The following is a 27,889-nucleotide window of genomic DNA, read 5'->3' on the forward strand; positions in this document are numbered from 1 at the left end:
TCGTTGATCCAGCTAGCCTCGCCATTCTATCCGGTGGCCATTCTGGTTAGCCAAGTTGACTGTACTAACCTCACAGCAGCCCAGACTTTGATCCCACTGCGAGAAATTTTCAATCACAGGGACTTCAAATGTGTTGGTGAAATGTGAAGAGCAGTTGGGAGTTTTCTTTTTTGCAGGGCATTTTAAGCCTGAAACTGGGCCTAAAGAAGTTGTTTGGCTAAAGATATTGCAAGATGGCTCAATAATAGTACTTGGAAAATTCCTGTACTTTGGGCTTTACTAATTTTTGTGAACAAGTAATGATTAATAAAACAAAATCCTATGGAATAACACAGGAGAAATGCTGAGATTTTCTAAAAGGTGCCCAAAACAGGAATTTTTTTATTGCGGCATGAAACATCACTGCTTTTGTTGGATACTGCTCCACTGTGGATGACTGCCACGAAAAAACCAGACTAAAGGATAAGCAAATTTATTTTCTTGTTTGGCAACATTCATTGCAGGTTTCGCTTTCGAAGTTGGCTTGCCAGCTACTAACTACTGGACATCACTAGAAGGTTGTTCAGACTTCTCGATCAGTTTCCACTCCTCGGCTTTCTTGAGCGTATCACGTGCTAATTTGTGAACTTTTTCACTGCTTGCTGCCCCTTCTATTTGGGTGACAGCAAGAAGAACTTCCAGGATTTTGCTGTCCACAAGTTTCTCGGCCACCTCCCTCGTGGAGTGCACAAGGTTACTCAGGATGCAGAGCCCGCGGTGCTGGAGGCCTTCGTCCTTGTGAGCAGCCAGGCCGCCAAATATGTCAGTCCAGTCCTGGACCTGCGCATTGCCTTCTCATGTAGCAAGCATGCAGGCCTGTCTCTATGGCCAGACAGAACTTAGAATGATCACCTGGTGGTGTTAAACAGCAAGAATATGCTCTTATACTTCAAATTTTACCTTGCATAATGAACAAACCTGACATATACAAACACTATCTAGTATAGAATCACAGTGCTTCCCAAAAAGCTAGCGCAGAGGCCAGTGTGTGATGTCACACAGTTACCTAATAGCAGAATGCTCAGGTAAAGGTTCATGCTGACTGGACAGTGCAAAAGAGGACAGACATAAAGAAAGGCAAACACAGGACGGCGCTGACTCACAACTAAGGCTTTATTTGCAAAACCTGCACTTAATCATATAGGGTGAAAAAGCATAAAAGCACAAAAAACCACACACAGATGTATGTAACACTCAACAATGGCCTAAAAATGCAATCTCTATCAGACAGACAGATTGATAGTTTGCTAAAGCAGTTTTGCTGCTACTTCGCGATGTGAAAGGCTCTAAGCTTCAACCATTTCCCGTGTGGACTAGTCCTTGCGGGCGTACAGTATCCGTGCACAACATGACAATGCAGTGCACTTTTTCTTTCTCTTCTTCATTACTTCGCAATTTCAAGTCACCATTCTCTAAATTATTTCTATTTTCTTGCAATAGCTTGTTGAAGCAGCTGTGCGCGACATCGCACCCTTCCCTTTCCTAACTTTTCTTACTTTGTATTGCTGGGCAAGTCAGCTTGAGCTTCATAGGGGCTGAAAGAATTACATCAACACTATACCTACTTGCTAAGTCCTTTAGTCTGTGAGAGACACAATGCAAGTTTGGCAGAAGTATGCAAGTATGGCAGGAGCAAGGGATGAAAGGCTCAGGTCACTGGCACAGGATTTTGTGATGCACTGCTCTGGCTATGGAACTGGTGATGACTGCATCATTCGCCAGATTTCACCTCAGTCCACATGTGCTGCGGCAGCGACATTTGCCTGTGGAGCTTCGAGGCGGCTTTTCTCAAGTCATTCACACACGATGCAGTGGGCAGTAGTTAGCGGCTGCTACACTAGCCTGATGGCCGTACTGCGCAACCTGTTCCTGCCAAGAGCGCTCCATGCATTAAGTGGCATACCATCTTGGCCTCGGGCATAGCAGGGTTGGCCCAACTGAAGAGTTGCATCATGTACTTGATGAACATGGCAACGCTCTCATTCGGCTGCTGCAATCTTGAGTGCAGAGCAATTTCAGCCTTCTCCTTTCTCTCATAGGTACAGAACATCCCTAACAACTTTCAGCGAAAAGTTTCCCCGTTGGTGAAAGAAGCCTAGTGATTCTCGAACCACATCCTGGCCGAGTACTGCAGTGTGAATCCAGTCTTCAATGTCCTCGAAACTGTTACTGTGGAGCGATGGCGGCGACCGAAGTACATGAAGGACAAATGGCGGGATGTTTCTGGAATAATGAGTTGTCCAGCTGCCCGTAATGGGAGTCATGGCCCTTAAGTGGTGCTGTCATTCAGCCAAACTCTGGTTGTAAGCCTCGCAGGCAGCAGCTCACCTTGTGAATGAGTGTCGGGTCCATGCATTGAGAATCGGTTTCGAGGGTGTCTTTGAAGTCAGCGTACATGGGACACTAACTACCCAGTGGCTCCACCAAATATGTCACTGACAGACGGTTGATGTACACAGGGAAGGTTTACTAAGAGGTGCTGGGATGCACAAGGCAGCTGGGAGCGTGAAAGAAGAAAGACAAAAAACCGCTGGCCCCTAGCATGACCAAGGCTAGCCAAGTGCCAGATAATACGAATCGACCACTTGACAGCACCACAAGAGTGGTTAGTAACGTGGCAATATGATTAGCCAACCACCACGCATGCTGCAAGTGCTAGACCTAGATTGGCCCATTAATTTCCAGCAAACTAGCAGTGCCGAACAAAGAGGGGAGGTTGTGGAAATGTACGAGCAGCAGCTCTGAAGAGCAGTGGTTCAACCCCCTTCAAAGAACGGCACTAAAATCTAGTCCCCCCGACTATCACTTTGCTCTTCCATAATGTGCGAATGATGCCCAAGGTTGAAGAGTAGAATGGCAGCCACACTGTACGTTTAGTAAAGTAACGTACTAATTACACAATTCTAATGCGCCTTTGATTTTGACTTGCACCTGATTTTGATGCTCTTGAAAATAGAAAATCTGTGTAGATGTCTGAAGTGGCAATAATTTCTGCCTGAGCCTTAGTGCTCATCTCTCATACAGTTCTTTTTCACCGTCCACGCACCACAACACGTCACCCACCTCACCGTTGTTTGCATTTAAATTGCCAAACCCCTTGAAATCTAGCTGAACCGTGTCAGACAGGATAGTGCCCCACACCTTGACCAAACATGCTGCCACTTCATCCTCTGATGTAGCACGCTTGAGCCTGTCACTTGGCATGTCTTTCGGGTCAGCAGCTGAGCACAATAACCACTGAGCCACCGCAGCAGCTAAGTACAGCTTTTGTTTTGCACCCAAATGTAAGGCACATTTCATTCTGAGGATCAATTTTTGTGAAAAAGGTGTGCATTAGAACCTGGTAATAATGGTATGTGTGTACATTTAAGGGATTAGAATTTAGTCATTCACATGGTAACTAAGTTACTACATTTACACTGGTTTATCCGTTCCAAGTACAGGCCCCCTCGTACACAATTATTTATAGTCAAGGTAGCGTGATGGCATAGCACAATGTCTACAACAAAAATTAAACGATTGTACTTGTCTACTTAAGAGCAGAAATGCAAAAGCCATTTTCCTTTTTCTCCTCCCTTTTTAATTTTTTTATCATTTTGTGTCTTTTTATTTATATAATTTCCCATTTTTGTTTTTTTTTATTTCATTGCACATACGTTGATATGCGTTCGTTACATATACATACATACATATATGCTCATTACATATACATATATAGTGCACAACAGCTGTATCTTACCGGTACTCACCTACGGGGCAGAAACATGGAGGCTAACGAAAAGAGTTCAGCTTAAGTTAAGGACAACGCAGCGAGCCATGGAAAGAAAAATGATAGGTGTAACGTTAAGAGACCCAGAAGCGGGCTGAGTGGGTGAGGGAACAAACGCGGGCTAATGACATCCTAGTCGAAATCAAGAGGAAGAAATGGGCTTGGGCGGGGCACGTAATGCGAAGGCAAGATAACCGCTGGTCTTTAAGGGTAACGGAGTGGATTCCATGAGAAGGCAAGCGCAGCAGAGGGCGGCAGAAGGTTAGGTGGGCGGATGAGATTAGGAAGTTTGCAGGCATAGGGCGGGCGCAGCTGGCAAAGGACAGGGCTATTGGAGAGGCCTTTGCCCTGCAGTGGGCGTAGTAAGGCTGATGATGATGATGAAGATGACATTGCTTATGAACTGTTGCTTAATCATTTGTTTTATTTTACCACACAACTTATGACTGACAGTTCGTGCAGCCAACTTCTGTCCACAAACTTCCGTCCACGCCGCTCATGAGCCAAGAAAGGCTTATCTTAAAAAGATTTCGGCACCCCTTCAACTTAGTCCTAATGTGGCACTGAAGTGCAGCAGTAATTCTGCTGACTTACCTCAACAACTTTGCGACAGGCTTCAGTGCTGACAGACGTAAGCATGGCCAATGCTCCAGCAGCAGCCAGGGCTGTGTCATAGTCATCGTCCTCAAGGCACAGTGTCAAGTACTTCACTCGATCACCCTTCTCGTACACTTTGACAACCTAATGAACATGTCATTATAAGAATCTGCAGATCCTAAGCAACCTACTCAGCTCATCACAATCGCTTCTTTCATGTCTCTAAGCTTTTCACCAGTCATCACAATACTGCTTTATGTTATTTCTGCTCCTTTCAACTAATGGCACGCATCATCTTTAGGAACATTTTGTGCCCTATTCCAGGTGTCCCAGCTAGCTTTAGCCAAAGATTACAATATAACGAGGCAACCTCAACCACATTGTAGTTACACAGTATTTTCTTCAATTGAATAATTGAAATTACTTGAAAAAAAAAACTTTTAGCTATTACTTTCTGAAAAACTTTTCCATGCCAAATTGAAGAGAATGCCAAAAAACATCTAATTCATCAGTTTTTATTTTGATATATGCTATTGAGTTTTTTTTCGGAGTTGAAAGCATGCAAAATATGATAAAATCCCATGTGACAATGCGCTTGTATAGCAGTCAATGTTGCCGCGAATGTTACAAGGTGAAAACAACGAAGCCGGGCTGGTAGCAAAACTCAAAGTAGTACTCGCACCTGTGACCGGGCCGCATTCAGTGCGGAAAGCAGCAGGCACACCGGTTCCTCGGGGCTATACACAGGCCGCAACAAAACTGCATTCCTAGTCATCAGTTGGGCGTTTAGTTTGTCAGGATGGAGAAAAAGCACCAATTTCAGAAGCTAACCGCTGCACTGGGATGCGAAGGCACCACATGCGAGGTTCCCGACACGAAACGCTGTCCGCCAACTTAGAACCCAACCTAGTGTTTCGGCCTGCGTACAACTGCCGGGAACTGGTGCTCACGGTGTTTTTTTCCGCACTCGCAGCCAGATCACAGATATTACTTTCAGTTTTGCTGCCAGCAACCATTTGACAGTTTCTGGCCCATCACTTTTGCAGCACCACAGAATGTTGCTACATTCACAAACTCCGCATCTGAGAGCCCCACTGTCGCGGCATGCAAGCGCATGGTCACATGGGATTTTTAGAGCGAGAGCTCTACTTCCCAACCAAAGCTGCAAAAGCCGGGCCTTCACTGAAGCCTTGACCTTGAATAAATAAATAAATAAAATAAGCATTGCCGCGATGATTCGTACCCACTGCAGCGCGAACGGATCAACTTCGCTGGCCTCTGCACGAGAGCACTATGCTATCGCCGCAGCGGGTCACTCCTCCTGTTAAACTGCAACACACTGTCGTACTGTACATTGCACATCATTGTCTTCATCAACTTCCATATAAGGCGCGAGCAGATAAGATCATCTTAACCTGAGTCTAATATCGTTGCCAGACGTGCGGACGACCTAGCAAAGCAAAACCATGAGCCAATCAGACTAAACACATGCTTTCATACGTCTGCTCGGTTTAACTAGGTTAAAACTCTACAATTTTTCATAATTTGTGTTCTTGCTTTTCAACAAAAAAAAAAAAGAGCTCATCTACTGCATACATCAAAATTAAAGCTGATGAATTAGATGTTTTTTGGCAAGCTGTACACTTTGACACCAAAATTTTCACCAGAAACGTTTTTAGTCGTCTAGCACTAAGGCTTCCAATCTCAAAAAAATGCTGTTTGTCAGCAGCCAGCTAGACCTGCAGAAATAAAAACGAATATGGCCACAACTGGGCTTCAAACCCACGGCGGTGTAAAAACCTCAGCTTCGCCGACCACTGCACGGGAGCGCTATGCTATCGCCGCAACCGATCACCCCTCGAATTTAACTGCCACACACTCGTGCTGTGCATTGCATGTTGTCGTCTTCACCAACTTCCATCCATGCACGATGGATCCAGAACACACTGCAAACATAATGTTCTCTTAAGGTGCGGTCCCAAAATTTTATAGCATGCTACAACTAAATCATCGATTTTGCCAAACTTTGAAGCCAGACCTTCAAAACGTAGCTCAAACAAAAAGCTGAACGCAACGCAACATGCTAGCAGCATACTTCGCCTTTGGCCAAGTAAGCTATATGGGCCACAATTTTTTCTTCTCATAGATTCCTGCATGCATAAACTTTAGTGAATGCATTTATATTGGTCTAAAGGTTCGAGACAGTACTGAAATTGAACGAAATGGTTACTTATGAGATGGAGAATGAGTGACAGCTTCACCTACCGTAGTGAAAGTCCATGTTTTGCAAAGCTTGAAATTAAAATTCTGCGTGATCGTGTTTGATAGTTAATCTGGTGTTTATGCTTAAAGCGTGCTCGTGCAATCCTTTTAAATTTATTTATTTATTCAATTCAAGATACAAAAATGCTCTGAGTAACTACACACAATGGTCAACAACATGGCTGTAGTTTCCTCTACCTATCTTTCCTCATCACCTTTTTAACCTTTGGCTAAAGTAACTGAGGCACCTTATAGTATAAATAACTGTCATCCAACCAACAATGTTGCAATGGATTGATGTCTCATCATGCTATGCTTATACAATACAGTCAACTCTCGACAGTCTGAACTCAAAGGGCATCAAAAATTTGTTCCAATTATACAGAGCTCAAACTGAGGGAAGCCTTTTTGATAACACTTAAATGTTGATGGGACCTAAGAATCAGACTAGAAGTTTGAATTAAGTGACTTCAAACTAACAAAATCCACTACACATGGCAAGTAATGTGTTCAACATGATGGGTGACTTGCCTCTTCGCTTTGTACCAGATTTAGGATGCACTGGATGCCGGCACGCTTCAGCATGACGTGGTCCTCATAGCAGTAGTTCTCTATTGTGGTGATGCCTCCATCCTTGATCATGCGGGCCCTTTGGGATCAGATCATGTGCAGGGTAACAAGAAGCCATCTCATACATGTCATAGCAGAAGTTAGCAGCTTTGCATCGTTGCACTTTAATGCAATTGTTTGTTGTGGCCATATTAAGACTGGGTTCTAAGCATTCAGTTCATTAAGACCTAGCAAAAAAAAAAAAAAATGTAGCCGTGTTCAAGATTGCTTGATGAGACCACTGGAGGAATGCATGCACCTTTGCTCTCCTCATAACACCCTTTTCCTCCTCACAACGCTCAGCCAACCAGTACACTTTCTTACGCGCTTTTTGTGAACACAAGAGCTTTCTAGTTCAGACAGTAAATGCATAGCTGCATTGTGCAAAAGAAAGCACTTTCCAATTCAACCACAAGCAGTAAATTGCTTTGTGGATGTGCTTCCAGGAAGAAAAAAAAATGTTTGGTGACAAATCCATCATGTAATATGCATATATGAAAACTAGTGGTTACAGCCATTCAGAATACTTTGAAGCCCATGACATAAAAATGAAGTTTGCATCCAAAACCGACCAAATGGTTTATCTTCAGCTTAATAGATTATTTAATTGATCAAACAGCCTAGAGAGGAACTCATGCTAGGGTGACCTAACACAGGGGCACCTATAATTCTCTTATGCGTAAGCAATGCGTTAGCGTTCAAAGCTGTTGATGCCTTCGCGAAAAGTGACTAGTGTGGAGCTTTGCAAGACCCAGCTGCTCTTCCCAAGCTGTTGCTGTACACCACCTGCCATGGCGGGCAGGTGGACGCTTCACAGAGACAAACCTGGTCTGGTGACATCACTGCCTGCCAGCCAATCAGGATTTTTCTGGACAATGCCGGAAGGTCGCCGCCGGCTTTTTAATGCGATAGTGTTAAGGCTCCCGCTCTGCAAAAAATCCGGTAGCGGCGATGTTGTGAGTGAAACATCTCCGGAGAAGCAACCTAGGTGGGCCATCTAGGCCACATGACCTTGTGGCGTCATCACAATGTGCCCACCAGTCTGTGAACAAGCTGACCACCATTGCAGGTGGCAGTTTAATTAACGACTGATCACAAGAGGTTGCTCGGAAAGAGCAACGTGGGTCACGCAAGCCCCACTGGTGGCAGCACCTGCCATTGCAGGACAGTGCCTCATCGTTGCACTACTGCACCAGGAGTGGTATCAGGATTCCCAGAGATATATGAATGTAAAGTCGAGAATGACCAATTCCACACATACGGTCATTAACCCATTAATGCTATCACGCCATACCCTTAAGGCCGAGCTTTAATGTTCCCTCAATTTTTTTGCTTCAAGGAGGGTTCTACGCTATCGCATACAACACTTCCCTTTAAGTGTCAAGTCTAAAACCGGGAACTCATTTCGACAGTCCACCACCTTTGCCCAACACCACAAAATAAGGTGACAACACTGACAGGCAATCAAGCACAAGGATGCAAACTCGGTCAGTAACCTGGGAGTTTGAACGCAAGATACAGTGGACAGGAGTGCAGCTGTTGTCAAATGCCAGCAAAAGAGTGCCAGCTTCTTTTCTGTAGCCAGTCACAAGATAATCAGCAAATATGTTATGTGGGCTCACCTGACACTCTCACTGACCGTTGCAAGGTTTGTGAGTGCCATCAGAGATTCAAAGTTCTGCAAAGCTGAGCAATCTGGATGCAGTAAGGACATAAGAGGCCGGATCACTTCCACAGCCTGTAAAGCAAGCATGACACATCAAAATTTAGAAACCGCTGCCACAGTGCAATGCTGACTTGATAAGAGAAGATTCATCTTTATCTTTGTCAGCCCACAAAATTTGCTGTCAAGCCATGTAGCAGGGCACACCTCGTCCATGCCCCTACAGAGCTCTGCGCTTCCAAGGGTGCCATAGGTTCCCAACACAAAGCTCAGCAGCAAGCTCTGTGGGTTGGAAACCAGTCGCATCACAAGTAAATCAGACATATGCTTCCATGATCTAATTTAATTATGGTGATGTCCTGGGTATCAGAAATTTGGAGGCCTTAGTATGTTAGCACATAAATGAGGAACTGAAATGTTTTTCAAAGTGCGGTATGCCTTATAAATTCCACAAGGCCACACTTCAATGCACTGTTAGAACTGCGTTCCGTTCACTGAAGATGCCAGCTGCACATGCAACCTTGACCAGTGGGAGTGCACATGCAATTAGATCCAGTTATTTGTCATCACCTACTTAAATACTCAAAACAAAAAACAGCAAAAGTTGGTAGTTTGCACTTTTCAGGCATGAGACGTGTTATTGATGGCAATTTTGAGACAGCACCAAATTCGCAAGCAAACATCACTGTGAAAGCAGTTTGTCATCTAAACGAACAAAGAAATTTTTCTTCTGAGCCAAGTCTGTCAGATCACTTCACAGACCACTGCTTTAATTATTGAGCTATTGGGAGTTGACGAATGCTAAGAGGAACGGGCAGTGTAGGTATAGTATACAGCATCACATGAGGAAGACAACATACACGATGCTGTCTGCACCTAGTTAATGGACCTGTTTGATATCTGCCGCAAACCTGTGCAATATTACTAACCCCCTGGTGTGAGAATTGGAGGAAGTGGGGTGTTCACACACAGAAAGTAAACTCAAGAATAAAGCGGCCACTGTGTATAGTGTCAAAATCATCACCTTCAGGAATGAGGATGCTGACATGGCCAAAGAATATGCTACAAAGAAAAATAACAGGTGTGGACATCTTCAAAATTCTTGTGAACAGATTTCTGAGTATTGGACTATAGTAGAATACAACTTAAAAAAAACAGCACTTGGTAACATTGCACTGTGGTCCATGGCGTCCTACATTACATCGTTGACGAATCACAACAGTAAGCTAAATCAAATTTTTAATGTCTGACTATATTAAAAACAAGCTCGAGGAATCAACACTCTTGAGCTTATAATTTTGGCTGGTAGTTACCTTGTTGTTAAGGTAGCAAGAAAAGGTTTAACAACATATCACTTTTTTGCCGCGGAGGAATTCTGTGAGGCAGTCCTAAATGTAGGCGGAGCTTCACTGCAGGCTTCGGTTGTACTTGAGTATAATTGCTGATTCGTAACAGACAATTGGAAAAGCAACACAAGGTATGAAACACATAAGGAAGTGTTACAAAGACACTGAAAGCTAAAAATTAACACTGCAAACACTGCCTTCACTGTTGTTTGCCTTGCAATGCTTCTACTAATATCTGCGAGCTGCCACGGTGGCGCAGTGGTTATGGTGCTCGGCTGCTGATCCAAAAGACGAGAGTTTGATCCCAACCGTGGCATTTCGATGAAGGCGAAATGCTGAAGGCCCATGTACTGTGCAATATCAGTGCTTGTTAAAGAACCCTAGGTGATCAAAATTATCCGCAGCCCTCCACTACGGCGTTCCCCATAGCCTGTGTCACTTTGGGATGTTAAACCCCGTAAACCAAACCTAATATCTGCTATGATGGCATTCATCATGAGATTCGGTAAAAGAGAAAATCAGAATAATGGCAATATAAAAGCAGCACAAAACATGTCGCAGCAGACATTTTCAACAATAACCACTGTGCAAAACTGTGAACTTTTTAAAAAATGCTCTGCTGGTCCGAGCAGTAAATCGTACACCGAAAGCAGATACGATAGCAAGGCGGGCGAGTTGGTGATACATATTTGAAAAATTACAGCACGGAAAACGGGGACTTCAAAGGTAGAAAACACAGGACAGCACTTGTCCTGTATTTTCTACCCTTGAAGTCCCCGTTTTCCGCGCTGTAATTTTTCAAAGATTGATCCTGCTGCTAACATCAAGACAAGAGTGCAATTTTCATGCTCGGGCCGACCCTGAATAATACGGCAAACCAAGAAAATTTCAGGCTGCAGCACCAGAGTCACAAAGCACATGCTTGCTCACCCTTTGTCCAGGAAACGCAACTTCAGGATTGATGGTGATCCCAAGTCTCGCCAGGGCCTGTGCTGCTATGGTTTTCCCATTTGCTGTGTTGTCCAGAGCGAGCTTGAGCAGGGCCTGTGTAAAATGTAGCATGTATTCTGCCCTCCACACAAAATTCATTATGCAGCCAGTCCAGCCATATGATGAAGCAATTTTTTACAACACTTGCCAAGCATTTTAAGCCAGTTATATGAAAATGATATTTACAACCCAAAATTTCAATTATTGGTACTCACAAGAGCTGCAGAAGAGGCGGAGAGATTAGCATAAAATTCCGATCAAGCATCCCTACCTGTGTGAAAGCCCCCCTCCAACTTCACTGCTAACTTCACATTCCGTGCCGTTACAGCAAAGGCCCCCCCCCCTCTTTCCACGCCCTTATCACGCATCACGTCCACGCAACACTGGCCTGCCACATCCAGTTCAAGAATCCAATCTAGTCCAATTCTGCTTCGATAAGCCTGGTCGCTACGTGCCATTTGTCGCTTTGTTTTCGCAGTGCCAGGTGGCTATGCATACCTACACAGCACTTGAGACAAGAAAGGAAGAATGACACAGGATAAGCGCTTGTCCTGCGTCATTCTTCCACTGTGTTCATCTTTGTAGGCGCTATTGTTTCCTGTCTAAAGTACTATACACCATGTTGCCCATGGAAGTTCTTCTAAATACCTACACAGTGGCAAAGAAAATCTAGGTCATATAGTGGCATCAAGGAAACGAAAAAAAAATGCACAAAGGTCTCAACACTTCAAGTTTGACTGGACAATAATTTTGACAATTTGCAGCAGCAAAGTAGGGGAAAGCCAAACTTTGATGAAAGGTAAGTAACAAATCTTTGGACCAATATAGGTCATGTTCCTAGAGATAAATAAAATTTGAAATCTGTGAGCACTGCGAGTTCTTTTTCTGGCAGGAAAATTTTGTCGTTACCATCCTGAATTTCGGTGCCGTTCCAGGATAGAGCACACCAATTCCCCCACCACTTTGCCAGTAATTTCGACTTGTGGGGGTGGGGGGGTAGGGGGGCCTCTTGCACGGAATCTTACTGTAACCCAAATTTCAGAGTCCTATTGGTAAGGCTTAATAAGCATGGCAAATATGCTAAAATTTTCACCTTTCACGCCATATACCCCACAGATAAACCGCCCCTTTGTACATCTCACCTTTGCACCGCCTTGCTGAACAACGTAGCCACGAAGTTCCTGATGCTCACAAATAGCATTGAATACCCTGAAGAAAAGACAGACATGCCAATTTTGACAAGCATGACAGGTATGACAAATTTTGTTTTGTCTCTCTTCTCTATTGCTCCATGTTTAACCTGTCTCAAGCTGTTCACTTCTGACCCAAGCAGTTTTCACAGAAGGTGCTCAAACTACAGTTGCAAAAGGCAATGAACGCACCTGCACTGCATTGTTTAAAAGGGCCACGACACCCAATTTCTGGAACGCAAACTGCTGACTGCACCTAGTTTTTCATATGTCAGACTACAATTTCTCAATACAGCAAACTTCCTTTAAGGCAAACTTGAAAGGACCAGAAAATTTACTCGTATCATAAGAAGTTTGTCGTAACAAAAAATGCCACTGAGAAAGATATGTGAGCATTCTAGGTGTGTGCCAATATGTGTTACATGAAGACAAAGAGGTCAGGAGGTCTTTCAGCAAGAAAATATTGGCGAATAGAGCATTTATTGTACTATGCATGAAGTGAACTGAAGACTGAGAGGGCATAAAACAAGCTCTCACATAGCCCTGCTTGAAAATGGTAATGGTGTATTTTTCCTTTTTCACCGTCTTTCTTACTGTATTCCACAGCGGCTGCTATTTGAGTGCGTTTTTTTCTGATTATTGCTTTCCATCTTGCTACAAGCACTTCAAAGGTGCCCAACACAGTAGCGATGCGTACCTCTAGTATCTCGCTACTTCTCCCAACCACGGGTTTTACACACCTTGCGCCAGCACCCACCGTTTTCATGATTCATGAAGCTCTATGTGTAATCAGTTCATATACAAATCAGTCCCGTAAACGAAAATTAGACCTGCATGCTATATACCCAGCTCACTTGCATTGGCGGTTGCTTTCCCAGACAAGTGGTAGGTAGTGCAAGAGCAAATTTCTAGTTCTTCCGGTAACGTTTGGAGTGCGTATCGTACCAGGATTCGAAACAAGACCACTGGAAGTTCGGTTCGATGCTTAGTAAAATAGGCCACACGTGAGTGGGAGGCATAAATGTTGCTCCGTTTTATCGCCTTTCGAATATTTTTTGACATCACAAAAGTAAAAACTGGAGGGGGCACTAAAGCTTCGGATCAAGGGTATGACAAGATAGAGTTAATGCCCATATACTATGTGGAATTGGTCATTCTCTGCCTTGCATTCATAGATCCCTGGGAGTCCCCACACCTCTCCTGGCACCGTGGTGCAGCGAATAAGCAATTCACTACTGCTCTGCGATGGCAGGTGCTGCCCCCGGTGGGGCTTGTGCAAGCAAGGTTGCTTGGGAGGAGCAATCATTAATTTAATAGCCAGTCTGCTCACAATCCAGTGATTGTGAGCACAATCTGTGAGCTCACAATCTGCTCACAACCTGCCACCTAGGTAGCTTTTTGGGAGATTTTTCGTGGAGTTTTCGCTCTCAGCCAACGAAGCAGTGTTTTCTGCAATACGGGGCCCTTAACGCTATCGTATTAAAGGGCGTAAAAGCAACATATCAAAGTAAAATGTGACCAAACTTTGTTGTGTTCCCGGCCGAACTGGGAAGTAGTAGACACGTTGCTACAGCAAGTGTTAGAACACCCAACTAGAAGGACACTGTTCCTGTACACACCTTGAAGTTTGCGTCAGTGCAACAGCAATGGACGTTGCTTATATCACAACACAAACACCAAAGAAATAAATTCACAATAAGACAACAGCACAGAAATGTATGGCAAGTGGCCAGCTGCCCTCCTGAGTGTACTTAGCAAACCTGCCTCTCGCAGTGCGCCAATTGCTTCGCATGTTGTCTATTCATAGTGTTGCTGGGCAGGCATGAAAGTATACTGGAGGCTATGCCACAGTTTTGGAGGAGGCCATAAATTTTCAGCCTATTTCTTGATACGAAAGCGCATCTTTAGAATGTATCAACCAGCTAACTCTTGACATAGGCGCTGGACCACGTACTGAGCCCACTGCATTGTTTATAGCAAAATTTATTTAGTAATTTCAAAGCAACGACTGAATAGTGCCTAGTGCCTAAGCTTATATTATAAATAGCAGAACAAAAAAAAAGAGACTTAAAGCAATAGCTAAAACATGAAAGGTGAACAAAGCATTGCACACCTGCAAAGAAATTAAAAGACCACCGACAGTACCTGGAAATCATCTCTCGGCTGTTTTTGCTTTCTGTTGACGACAATGCCACAAGTGCCACTGTAACGCCAGTCTCGGCAAGAATTTTAGTGCGTTTATCAACATGCTCTTTGGAATCCTGCAAGTCAAACAATGGGACACAGAAATGACAAATACTTGAATCACATTAATAAACCAGCCATCATGACATGCACTGCAACCTGAAAGTCCAAGGGTGGAATCGATCTCAAATAAGACTCTGTTTAAAGCAAGCAGAACTTCGAGGCAGTGTTGCACAGGTTTTTAACAGCAATGTGTAACAAAAGCAAGGAACCAAGGAAAGGCGGAAAATTAAAAGTTTGCAAGATAGAAATATATTACTGAGATACATAAAGGTATGGCATTGAATATTAAGCGCCTTTAGGCTTCTGTTCTTGGTACCCAAAGGTACGTGCTGGACTGCCCACTGTAAAACACTCCATGATTACATCCACTTCTGGCTATAAGACAAACTGGTTTTCTTCTTTGTTGCCTAATCGGAACAGTAATGATTCCTTGAAATCATTACCATGCCAATTAGGCAACTGAACTGATAATGGTGTCATAGGAAGCCAGTCAAAACTACAACTGAGGGAAACAAAAGGAAAACAAAACACAGCAAAATCATGACCCTTATTTCAATCAATTACACTTTTGGTCCTGAATTTGTTCTAGGTTTGTTTCACTACAGTACTCTGCAATGAAGAACAGCAAAAAAACTTACCAAAATATGCTCCTCTGGCACATGCTGCTTAGCAAACTTTGCAAGTTCCTTGAGTTCTGGTATAATTTCCTGCTTCTCATAGCTGTTTGTGAGGTTGACCAATGTTGTCAGCACACCATAGAGAACAGACTTTTGCTCAGTCTGCAGAAAAGTGAGGTGGCACTAAGTTTAACATAATGCTCTCTCACATGCTTTTTTTTTTCTGCATGACAAGTCTTTGGAGTTTGCAAGATATCACTGCTAGCAAAAAAAAAAAACCAAGAGCGAGAAGCTCCCTCAATACATGACAACTGAATGAAGCCAGGCTTACACAGTCAACTCTCGACTATGCAAAGTTTAAATTAAGGAGAGCCATTTTAATACACTGAATGTTGATGGAGCCAGAACATTAGTTTAAATAATCAGAAGTTCCAGTTAACTCTTTCGCTATTGTAAAAATGAGTGTTTTTGATAGGCCTGGGACATCATTTTTTCCTGCAAAATACGATAGGTGTAAAAAAGCGAAAATTATGTGAAAATGATGAAAATAAAATGTGCTTTCAGAAGACTTACTTCAACTCAAGCACTTTGTGTGAATATTGCAAAAAAAAAATTGGAAAACAAGAAAATTGAAAATTTCGAAAAAATTGTATTGACAATACAATGTACCTTGGAGAAAAAATATTAAAAACATTCTGGAATGTTTTTAACATTTTAATAGAAATCCCTCAATGGCATGCACGGAAGGAGTCGTCTACTCAATTCCTTTGTCTTGTCGCAAGGTATACATCGGCCAAACAGGCCGATGCATCAATGAAAGGCTAAGGGAACACAAGAATGATTTTATCAGGTATATGACTCTGGAATCTGCCAGTCCACTGCCGGAACTGTGACCCAAAAAAAGCCGTGCCACCCAATGTTCGAAAAAGCCACTGTGTTAAAAAAGCACCGGAACAAGCTGACACGTGAAATAGTGGAAGCTACCGAGATTTTGAGGCACGAGGGTGAATGTGTAAGCGCACCCTCGGCTTCACTATCGAAAAAAGAGTGCCTTTCTTTCTGCATCTGTTTGACTTAATCTTGGTTTTACAAAGGAGGTGCATTCTCTGCTTTTTTCGCCAATCTCCCTTTTATCGATTTTATTACTTTTTCTTGCTTTTAGACTTACTTTTTGTTGAATTTCATTTTTTGGTGTTTTATATTTCTCTCTCGGTTTTACTGCATCTCATCTTATATTTTTAGCCGTGTTTTTTATTGGTTTCACTTTTCTTGCTCATCCCAGTTTTCTTTTTATCCTTTTAGTTATCTAGCACACTTCATCTTCTGTGTTTAGCTGCGTTAATTGTTGGCTTCATCTGTTTTGTTAAATTTTCGTTTGCGTACCTGATCACTATTGTGTTTTCATTGCTTGTTTTTTTCTTGGCACTACGCCTTTCTCATTTTTCACCACGTTTGATCTTTGTTGGTGTGTATGTTTTGGTTCAATGTTATCGGACCCGTTCTTGCAAATTCCTTTAGTCAAACCGCACCACTATTTCACGTGTCGGAGGTTTTTCTTTTTTAAATGACTTGGTAAAAGATATTTTTTTTTTGTCTCATCTTGTTCTGGTTTTATCCTGCCCTGTTCAATTCTTTGGTCTTTAGCCCTTGTCATTTTACCACTACTTGTCATATCAGTTCTGTTGCCACGAGTGCATAAAATTTTCGCCCCTTGTCGGCGCCTGTGTTTTGGGTATATATGCAGTTTCGGTGTTCTTGAATAAATTTGAAGTTCAGCGCCTGTAACGTCGTCTTCTATGTCTTCTGTCCATATTTTTTAAGCGCTGTCAACAAAAGAATGGATCACCACCAACTAGCCCAACAACTTGTCCTATCCATTTCCAGTGGGCCTGGAGTCTATTCTTTTTTGGGCAGGAGGAAGTAAATTTTGCTCACATGATATCAAGACACTACAGAAACCAGACATATCATTCATTACATCACTGCAATTCGTAAACTGGCTCCATGAGAGAAAAATACATAAAACAAGTGAAAAATAACGCCTACGGGCTAACAGGTGCCCACGTTTCATGCTGAGGTTGTGCAGTTTCTTTGTCAGAGTCAAATTCCAACGAAGAAACTGCACAACCTCAGCACAAAATGTGGGCACCTGTCCGCCCTTGGGCTTCATTTTCAGCTTCTTGCCTGGTTTTTCGCTCATGGACCAGTTTACGCATTGCACTCAGGTCATATGTCTGATTTCCGTACTGTCTCGACATCATGTGGGCAAGGTTAATTTCCTTCTACCCAAAAACGAATAGAAAATCAGGGCAACCACCTTGAATTGACGCTTTGTAATAGCCCAAAGCTGTTTGTGAAAGCTGCGAATGTCTTCAGAATGGTCCTAAATTCTCCGAAACGTCTTCCAAAACACTTTCTTGCACAAATAAAAGCAAGCATAGTAAAGCATTTTCAAGCAATTTACAGCCAAACCTCGTTATAACGAACTCAAATATTACGAATTATTGGCTATTTCAAACTGAGCCTAAATATTTTCAAAAAACATGCATTTCTTACTTTATATATCGAAGGCAGCTCGCCATAAAATGGACATATTGAACTGCACAGCGCCAAGCTGCGCCAGCTCGGATGTCAGGTGGCAGGCTTTGCCTCACTACAAGCGTGACTTTGAAAACTGCCTTTTTTCGTGTAGTGTCAGAAAAAAATTTCTAGCTAAAAAGGGTTTTAAATTATAAATTCAAACTTTTGATGGCTAGTTTATAAACAAATCGGAAACATTTTGTATGTTCCAGAATGTTTTTAATATTTTTTTTCTCCAAGAAATATTGCTTTGTCTATACGTTGTTATTGGGTTTAATGTCCCAAAGCAGCTCAAGCTGCCATAGTGGAGGGCTGCGGATAATTTCGACCACCTGGGGTTCTTTAATGTGCACTGACATTGCATAGTTAATGGGCCTCCAGCATTTCACCCCAATCGAAATGCGACCGCTGCGGCCAGGATCGAACCCGCGCCTTTCGGGTCGGCACTCCAGGACCATAACCACTAAGCCACCTCTCTGTGGTGGCTGTCCTGTCTTCTATATACAAATTTTTTCGCAATATTCACACCAAGTATTTCTTTTTTAAATAAATGTCTTCAGAATGCACATTCTATTGCGATCATTTTCATATAAATTTTGATTTTTTACACCTCACATAACTTGCAGAAAAAAAATTATGTCTCAGACCCATCAAAAGCAGTCATTTTTCCCATGGAAACGAAAGAGTAAAACCGATAACCCCTCAAGCACAGGTTCAAACTCAAACATAAAGTAAAACTCCTGTTAAGACTAAATCTGATACTTTATTAAAACTTCTTTCTGGGCGAGTTGGGACATCCTGATTCTAGAAAAAAAACATCGCTACTGTTTAGTGTCTAGTGTTTCGTCTCCTGTTGTGTGGTTGCATGTGTTAGAGCCGTTTTTTTCTAGAATCTGTTAAGGTGATATCTTTAATAAGCTGAATAATGCTAGACCAGTTGGTTAGTTTCCCATAAGACTCAATGTAAAATATATCTGCTTAAGGTGACCTTTTTTTTTTGCGTGTGCTTTGATTACGGGCATGTAATGCGAAGGCAAGTAAACGATGATCCTTAAGGGCAACAGACTGGATTCCAGGGGAGGGAAAGCATAGCAGGGGGTGAAAGAAAGTAAGGTGGGTGGAAGAGATGAAGAAGTTTACAGGGATAGGGTGGCTGCAGCTGGCACAGCACGGGATTTATTGAGTAGATATGGGAGAGGCCTCTGTCCTGCAGTGGGCGCAGTCAGGCTGCTACTTATGATGGTGATGATGGTTAAGATGAACTTTCGCAGCGACCGCAAACCAGAGCGACCCCGCACAATGGCATTCACAGTGCCTCCGCGCAGTGCTATCAAGGAAAGAAAACAATATATGAATGGCTCTATGCTAGAAAGCACACCCCCACATATAACTTCCGTGCAGCTTTCCGCAAAACTGCGAGAAAGGTGCCTTGTGGAAGCGCACTTTCTTAGGGAACGGCTTTCTTGTCGACGTGGCAAACCATCACCACGTGCCTACACTGGCGCAGAGGTCTGATATGGCCAGATCGGCAGGCGACTGCCTCTCACAGATTAAAAGGTGCATATGAGTGAAGTGCACATGCTCGTTGACTTGGTGCTCCAGGGCGCATTTTCAACTGATGCGATATTACAACACACGTTATCATAGTGCAGATATGGCCAGATATTGGTGTGTGCACGCACTGCCTGCAACGCATGGAAAGGCGCACGGTGTGCCTGCTCGTGGAGTTGGTAACAGATATGCTGCAGAAGAGCTTGGAGCAGGATGGAAAGCAAAAATCAGAAGAAAAAAACACATATAGCAGCAGCTGTGGGATAGAGTGACAGAAAAAAAGAGACTGTGATAAAAGACACCTAGACCATTGCCATTTTCGAGTAGGATAACACGAGCTTGTTTCATGCCCTCTCAGTCTCCAGCTCACTTCATGCATAGTACAATAAATGCCCTATTTGTAATTATCCTCTCCCTGTAAGGTTATATTCACTGTTTTAATGTAACATATATGGACACACCTAACATGCTCAAATATCTTCTTTAGAGTCACTTCTGCTCAGCCAAACTTCTTATAAGACGAACAAATTTTCTGGCCCGTTCAAGTTCATTTTAAAGGGAGACTACTGCATTTGTATTAAGCAAGTCTTTTTGCAGATGAAGAGGCACGCCTTGTGGTATTTTTATACTCAGTACAAAAACCAAAAAAATTCTGTGTTCAGAATACTAACTGAGCATTGCCTTGCAACAAGGATTCGGTAAAATCGCGTTGAAGAGCTGGCCTGAACACCAGACCTTTGCCAAGTCGATGAGAGCGTGGATTGCGTCCTTGTCACCGATGAGGTCTTCTTTCACCTCGGCATCAAGAGTAAGGTATGCCAGGCCCTCAGCGGCCCACTTTCTGAGACTCTTGTCTTTCTTTGGGTTAATGAGAAAGCTGAAATGTAGACAAAATTTTAGTCTGGTACACAACACTTAAGAGTAATTGCTCTATCATCTTATAAAGGAAAAAAATCACTGAAAAGGCTATAGGCCAACACCAATTCATTTAAAAAAAATAATGCTCACTTTCGGCATGTAGCTACGAGCTTCAGTGTGGTGCCATCGGAGAAGGGCCGCAGGCTGCTGTCAGTGCCACCAAAGGAGCCTAGCTTGCAGAGGCCCTGTTGCGAAGGCCCAGTAAAGTGAGGTTTGCTGCACTGTTTTCCACATTAGAGCATGATGATGATGTATGCAATTTTTTTTTCTAATTCCCAAAATGCATCTCTCATTACTCAGTATGTTCTCTTTTCCATCAATTTTAGAGAAAAATAAAATAAGTTGTCACATGAGAACACGACGGGTCACTTACAACAAGTGCACGGACTCTTATGTTGTCGTTCTCAGACTTGTAGAGCTTCTTCAGAATGCCCATTCCGGAGGATATGATACTGGTGCATTTATCCTTCTTCGAAGCTGCCGCTATGATGGCCTCAGCAGCGACTCTCTGTAAGGTGCAATGGTGTATTGCAGTGGAATGAATGCATGCTTTGGGGCGTGAGGAAGTAACAAGAAGCCATGGACCCAGCCTTGTAATTGACGACTAGAACCCAGGTATCCAGGCACTAAAGCCAGGCATTTAGGCTAAAAAAATTAAAATAAGTGATTAAAAACGAAAAATAAGTGTCTTCAATGATGCCTGCTGTCCTTCAACAACAAACTGAAATCGTATGAGTAAGCTGAAATTTATTAAAGTCAACCTCTTCACACTGCTACTGTAAGAGGATAGTGCACCACTGCCTATATTAGTCTAGCATGAAAAGCTCATACTCTCAGAAACATTCTGCTATAAATTACAAACGACATCATTAGGTTCTCAAACTTTCAGCTTCTCCCGTTCCCTGCAAGCATCCTTTTATATTTTGAAGAACTCTTCTCCCATTCTCTACAAGCATTCTTTTATACTTTGGAGAACTCTTTCGCAATCATAATAGAATTTTTGCAGCACGAACAAGACGGGGACTAGGATGGTGAACAAGCACGACAGGACGAGCGCTGCGCTTCCAACTGATACTTTATTGAAAAAGCCACAGCTTAAGTACAGTCCTACAATTCGGCTCGTGAAAATCAATATATGGTTTCCAAAAATGCTAATCATTATCATGCAGCACTGATGACAGTGTGCTGACATACTGACTGCCTCCTAGCCTAATATGATATGCCTCTATGACCTCTCTTTCTACCTGATCTTTTCCGCACCCAAGAAATTTGGTTTTTCTAAACAGGGGATTTGCATTTGCGATCACAACAAAACGCAAGATGACCTCTCTTTCCATCCTTGGCCAGATCCATTGTTGTTGACAGCGCTTAAAAACATGGACAGAAGACAGAAAACATGGAAGACGACGTCACAGGCACTGAACATCAGCTTTATTCAAGAACCACCAAAACACTGCAAAATACAGGCGCCAACAAGCGGCGAAAATTTCATGCACTCATGGCAACTGGAATGATATGACAAGTAGTGGTAAGACAACAAAGGCTAAAAACCAAAGAATAGAACAAGGCAGTTTAAAACCAGAACAAGAGGAGACAAAAAATAACTTTTACCAAGTCATTAAAAAAAAACCTCTGACAAGTGAAATAGTGGTGCAGTTTGAATAAAGGAATTCTCAAGAACTGGTCCGATAACATTGAACCAGAACATACACACAAACAATGATCAAACTTGGCGAAAATGAAAAAGGAATGGTGGCAAGAAAAAACACGCAATAAAAATACAATGGTGATCGGGTAAGCAAACGAAAATTTAACAACACAGGTGAAGCCAACAATTAATACAGCTAAACACAGAAGATGAAGTGCGCTGAATAACTGAAAGGGTAAACACGGGGTAAAAAAAACGTGCATGAGCAAGAAAAGTGAAGCCAGCAAATAACACGTCAAAAGGTATAGGATGAGGTGCGGTAAAACCGAGAGAGAAAGATAAAATATCAATAAATGAAGTTCAACAAAAAGTAAGAAGGCTAAAAGCAAGAAAAAGATAATAATAAAAGGAATAAAAGGATGAATGGCAGAAAAAGCAAAAAATGCAACTCCTTTGTAAAACCAAGATTAAGTCAAACAGATCCAGAAAGAAAGGCTAACTCTTTTTCCGACAGTGAAACCGAGGGTGCGCTTGCACATTCAACCTCGAGCCTCAAACTCTCGGTGGCTTCCACTATTTCACGTGTCAGCTTGTTCCGGTGCTTTTTTAACGCAGTGGCTTTTTCGAACAATGGGTGGCATGGAAACAGTGGAAGTCACCGAAATTTTGAGGCCCGAGGGTGAATGTGTAAGCGCACCCTCGGCTTCACTGTCGAAAAAAGAGAGCCTTTCTTTCTGCATCTGTTTGACTTAATCTTGGTTTTACAAAGGAGTTACATTCTTTGTCTTTTCCCCCAGTCTCCCTTTTAACGCTTTTATTATGATCTTTTTCTTGCGTTTAGCATTCTTACTTTTTGTTGAATTTCATTTATTGACATTTTATCTTTCTCTCTCGGTTTTACTGCAACTTCATCTTATACCTTTAGCCGTATTATTTATTTGCTTTACTTTTCTTGCTCATATGTGTTTTTTACCCCATTTTTATCTTCTTAGTTATTCAGCACACTTCACCTTCTGTGTTTAGCTGCGTCAGTTGTTGGCTTAGCCTGTGTTGTTAAATTTTCGTTTGCATAGCCAATCACCATTCTCTTTTCATTGCGTGCTTTTTTCTTGCCACTGTGCCTTTCTAATTTTTGCCATGCTTGATCTTTGTGTGTATGTTTTGGTTCAATGTTATCGAACCAGTTCTTGAAAATTCCTTTAGTCAAACCGCATCACTAATTCACGTGTCGGAGGTTATTCTTTTTTAAATGACTTCGTAAAAGTTATTTTTTGTCTCAACTTGTTCTGGTTTTATCCTGCCCTGTTCTATTCTTTGGTTTTTAGCCTTTATTGTTTTACCACTACTTGTCATATCATTTCTGTTGCCACGAGTGCATAAAATTTTCGCTGCTTGTTGGTGCCTGTGTTTTGGGTATATATGCAGTGTTTTGGTGGTTCTTGAATAAAGTTGAAGTTCAGTGCCTGTGACTTAGTCTTCCTTGTTTTCTGTCTCCTGTCCGTGTTTTTAAGCGCTGTCAACAACAATGGATCAGCACCAACTAGCCCGATAACTTGTCCTACTTCACCAGATTGTGGTGCTCCCTAGCTCTTTCATTAAAATAATGTCATGTTTGCCCTATGTACACTCTGATGCAGGTAAGTGGAATACTGTAAACCACATTAATTGTGCACCGTGTGAAACAGAGTTCGTAATAAATCATGCATATAAGGCTTTTTAATTTTACCATCATCGGACAAATTTTTGATAGCTTGCAAGAAGCAGAGAAGAGCACATTTCCGTTATATCTGCTCGCTATCTTCTTTAGGTTGGTGGATAGCTTGTGAACACATGGAATCAGTTGTGTTCCATATGTTCACAAAGAATCACTTGTATTCCGCTCATCCTGTCGTGCTTGTTCACTATCTTAGTCTGTCTTGTTCATGCTGCAAAAGTCTTCTATTATGCATCAATACCAACTGGCCCAAACATTGGTGCTTCTGCTTTGTGCATCACATGTGGTAAGTGATGTGAACCTGAAACACGAGTTCTCATGGAGGCTCAGGCTTTTGGGTGGTGTAGCCATACAGACATACACTCCTTGCATAGCACACGTCCAACTCATCAGGGCTTCATTTTTTTCTTTCCCTGACAACTGCCTTCACACCTTTGCTCTACACTGATATGCTGAATACTACACCTGCACAGTATGTGCATCGACATGCAAAGCTGGCATTGCAAGCTTCACTACCTTGATGCAATGCAGTGATTATTTGCAAATGAGCTGTCTGCTCGTTTGGCTCTTGTCACTTGTTGAAGCACGAACCACTTCTTTCACAATACTTTTTCACTATAATGATCTCTTCCTCTAAAGCCAAGTGGAGGGGGGTGGGCAAGTTATACTGTATCTATTTAAAATCACCAACGGGGCAGGTAGATCTCAGAATGCCAAATGTGGGCATTTATAGACATTTATAGGTAAATGCTTAAACTTCCAGGCTCCAGTATTCACACCAAACATAACAATAGCACAGTTCTTCTACATAGTACATTGCAATGGCTTAGGAGCTAGGCTCGCACCTGTACAGTCCTGGCCATAGTATTACAGAGCATGCTCCAGTGACCAAACTCTTAACTCTTGTCACGCCTTACCTAGCAGAAATTAAGAAGTACTTTTATACACATACCAGCACATGCTGCTGGTGCGCACCTGTATGACCCCCCCCCCCCCCCCCCCCCCCCCCTTCCAAATATCTTCTGTACAGAATGCGCGAGAAATTTCCAAATGCCAAAACGTGCGCTTTTTGGCAGCACCTGTGCAAATCACCCTACATATATGTGGATCACAAATAAAACAGTATGACTGCAACTTTACCTGCTGTAATTCTTCTTCTGAACTTGCCATGGCGAGCATCATTTCCACAACACCCGGTGCAGCGAGGCAGTTGTTGCCAACATCTAGTGGACCCTGAAGAGAGCGCGTGAGGTACTGCTTATGAGAACAGGCTCAGCTCATTTTTTTCTATGAACAAATCAAGTTTATCTGTGGATATTTAAATACTGAAGCACCACTTCAAGATGTACATTCAATTTCAGGAGATTTTCGGGATGAGCTGAATCATTAAATAATGTCCGTGGAGTGACTGAATTGTGCTTATAGCAATGTGCGCGAAAGCAGCTAAGAAAAGGTAGGTCACAAATACACAACAGGAAGAGACGAAGGCTTGTGTTTGGTTTAACTGTGCTCAGAGCATTCTTCTTTCTTGAAATTTCTTCGCCTAAGTTCGACTAAAATTCTAATAAGCCCATACATGTGTTAATAAAGAAACATAGACAGATATCAAAGACAAGTCTACCCAGAAAAAAAACTTACCAGAAGCAATGCTGTGATAGCAGCAGTAACACGAACCTTGCTTTCAATTTCAGGATCTCGCAACTTTTCACTGAAAGATGCACATTGGAAAACTCAGACCAACCACCTCAATGTAGGATGTGGAGACGCTGTGTACTTACTTAACATATTCCATCACTTTCTCCCTGTACTTTTCCTTTGCCTTGTCGTAGTCCATGCAGAAGTAGATCCTTTCGAATGCAACAGAGCAGTTTGGTCTTGTGTTTGGTGTTATGTCCATGCTGCTCTCGTATTTTATGTCCTCAAGCTCACTTGCAACTTCCAGTAATTCCCTAAGGCCTGAAGCACATCACAGTCATGAAGCCTCATCATTGAGCATGCACAGTCAGTAAAGGATGAGTTGAGCAGATCATGCCGCATATTACCATCAGCATCAACCAGCTTGATGCCCCAGTTCAGGTGATCATAGTCCACATTCTTTGTGATTAGCTCCAAGATAGCATCACGGCCCAGAGCTGTCATAACACGACTGGAGGAACTTTTCACCAGTGCAAGCATGATTGCATCAATGTGTGCTTCATTATCTGCATGAGAAGGCCATATGCTGAAAAATCTCAAACAAGTTCAAAACAACAAAAATAAGTTACCTTTCATTAGTTGCAGGTCTGGCTTTTTTGATTCTTTGGCATCCATGCCACTGAGGGCATTAATAATAGTCTGGAAAAGGTACTGAACTGCTGTGATGTACTGTTCCTCCTTGCTGATGAATTGGTCAATCATTGCGGGAAGACCAAACTCTTTCAACACCCTCAATGCCTGCGACAGTGTTCCTGGTGTCAGTTTTGTTGCCAGCGGCAAACATACGATCAAGTCTACATACCCATCCAGGCTTCTTCTTGCTCAGTTCGCTGAAAATTCGTATACAGGACAGGCAAAATTCAGAATTCTTCAGTGACTCCATAACTTTCAGACACTTTGCAATACTGTCAGCAGCCAAAATAGCCTCTGCACCAGCTTTCTCACGAGCTATAACAATGAGGTTGTTAGCAGCCTGAAAGTAAATTTAAAGCAACTGTCAATAAAGCCTGCAAATGCTAATAAGACTCAGCTGTTTTTGAAATATGTTTACCTGGTTCTTCAGGTCCAGTGAGGCCGTGCTGTTCTCAATAACACCGATCATTTGTGTGACTTTGTTGGAGGTACTTGCGTTTTCTTTTGCCTGTGGGAAAAGAAATCTTTGGCACTTCGACCTGGCTATTTTCGTGTACTCTGGGGTATAATATTTACACCTGTTCACCACGAACAAATGAGTAAGAGAACGAAAAAATGATATCTAATTTGCGGCGATGAAAAAAAAAAAAACGTAAATACTCGCAATTTGCTCGAGACTTTGGCTAAGCCGGCGCATGGACTGCTGAACTGCTGTGTTCTTAGGTTCCAAGTGCAAAACTTTACGGGCATCTTTGAATGCTTCGTCAAGCTTTCCAAGCGCTTCGAGTGCTTGACTTCGTCGATAAAGGGCTTTTGCATCCGCTGGGCTAAGCTCCAAAGCTGCAAAGACGAAGAGGTGGTGTCTACAACGCCATCGAAAGTTTTAAACACATTGTAGTACGCCAGGACAATTACTACTAATTTATTTACGTAAACGCTTACCTTCGGAAGCGTCACGTACGGCGTCTTCAAATCTGTGAAGTTTCAGGTTAGCCGCAGCTCTGTTGTTCAACAAAACGGTCCGCTCATTGCTGTCCACCAGCGACAATGCCCTTGTGTACTTGTCCAAAGCACCAATAAAATCTCCGGCCTTAAACATATCATTGCCTTCTTGTTTTAGACCCTTCGCATCATTCGTCGTACTGCACTCCTCTGATGTTCCTGTAGTCATTGCTTTTCCTTTCAATCAGCCAACGACGGCACAACTATGCACACGCGTAGTTCGCTCTTGGAACCTCAAGGCACAAGTTACTTTCCCACGAAGAAGCCAAAAATAACTCTCTACGATGGCTTTCTAGAGCTTTCTAAAGCGTCACCCGCGGTGTTTCAGCTCAATGTTAAGAGTTTTTTCTGGGCTTTGTCAGTGCACACACGGTGATAACGCGGTTACATTTTGCGGTTTCAGAAAACGAAACCTCATGAAGGTCTACAGAGACCGTTGAAAGGCCGTAGCTACGTAAACTGACAACCACGCAACTTCGTAATCTAGTGCCATATAAGGCATATGAGGTATCAATTATACATTAAATTAAAGGCTGTATGATTATAATAATAAGGTATTCAATCAATGGTTGGAGGTTTTACATGCACTCCTTTATCATGTCATTTCAGAAATGACACTTGTTTTCCGCTGATCTCTACTAGGGGAATTGATGGCGCGTCGGGCGCCTGAAAGTAAGGCCATCGGTCTAGTTCACTGTACCAGAGTTTATAACTAGAGGGAAAGCTGGCGGTGCTGCACCTGAACCTCCAAGCATCCTATTTGATTAATGAGAAAATTAGAAGAAAGGGTGCCCAATGGATGTCAAAAGTAAATAAAAA

At 42.6% G+C, this 27,889-nt stretch overlaps 1 protein-coding gene across 1 annotated transcript; it reads right to left on the bottom strand.

The window, feature by feature from the left end:
* Positions 1-456: 456 nt before the first annotated feature.
* unc-45 (unc-45 myosin chaperone) lies at positions 457-27,512 on the bottom strand. Its single transcript, XM_077663505.1, has 20 exons — positions 27,011-27,512; positions 26,733-26,908; positions 26,487-26,576; positions 26,238-26,408; positions 26,005-26,173; positions 25,783-25,941; positions 25,519-25,696; positions 25,379-25,448; positions 24,881-24,973; positions 20,752-20,886; positions 20,469-20,563; positions 20,196-20,337; positions 15,351-15,491; positions 14,611-14,726; positions 12,418-12,484; positions 11,216-11,329; positions 8,899-9,014; positions 7,199-7,316; positions 4,403-4,549; positions 457-819 (listed from the first exon to the last, which is right to left on the bottom strand). Exons 1-20 carry the CDS (start codon positions 27,237-27,239, stop codon positions 538-540), a joined length of 2,808 nt encoding a protein of 935 aa, XP_077519631.1. The 5' UTR covers positions 27,240-27,512; the 3' UTR covers positions 457-537.
* Positions 27,513-27,889: the final 377 nt, after the last annotated feature.

This window comes from Amblyomma americanum, chromosome 4 (assembly GCF_052857255.1).
Source record: "Amblyomma americanum isolate KBUSLIRL-KWMA chromosome 4, ASM5285725v1, whole genome shotgun sequence".
Taxonomy (NCBI): domain Eukaryota; kingdom Metazoa; phylum Arthropoda; class Arachnida; order Ixodida; family Ixodidae; genus Amblyomma; species Amblyomma americanum.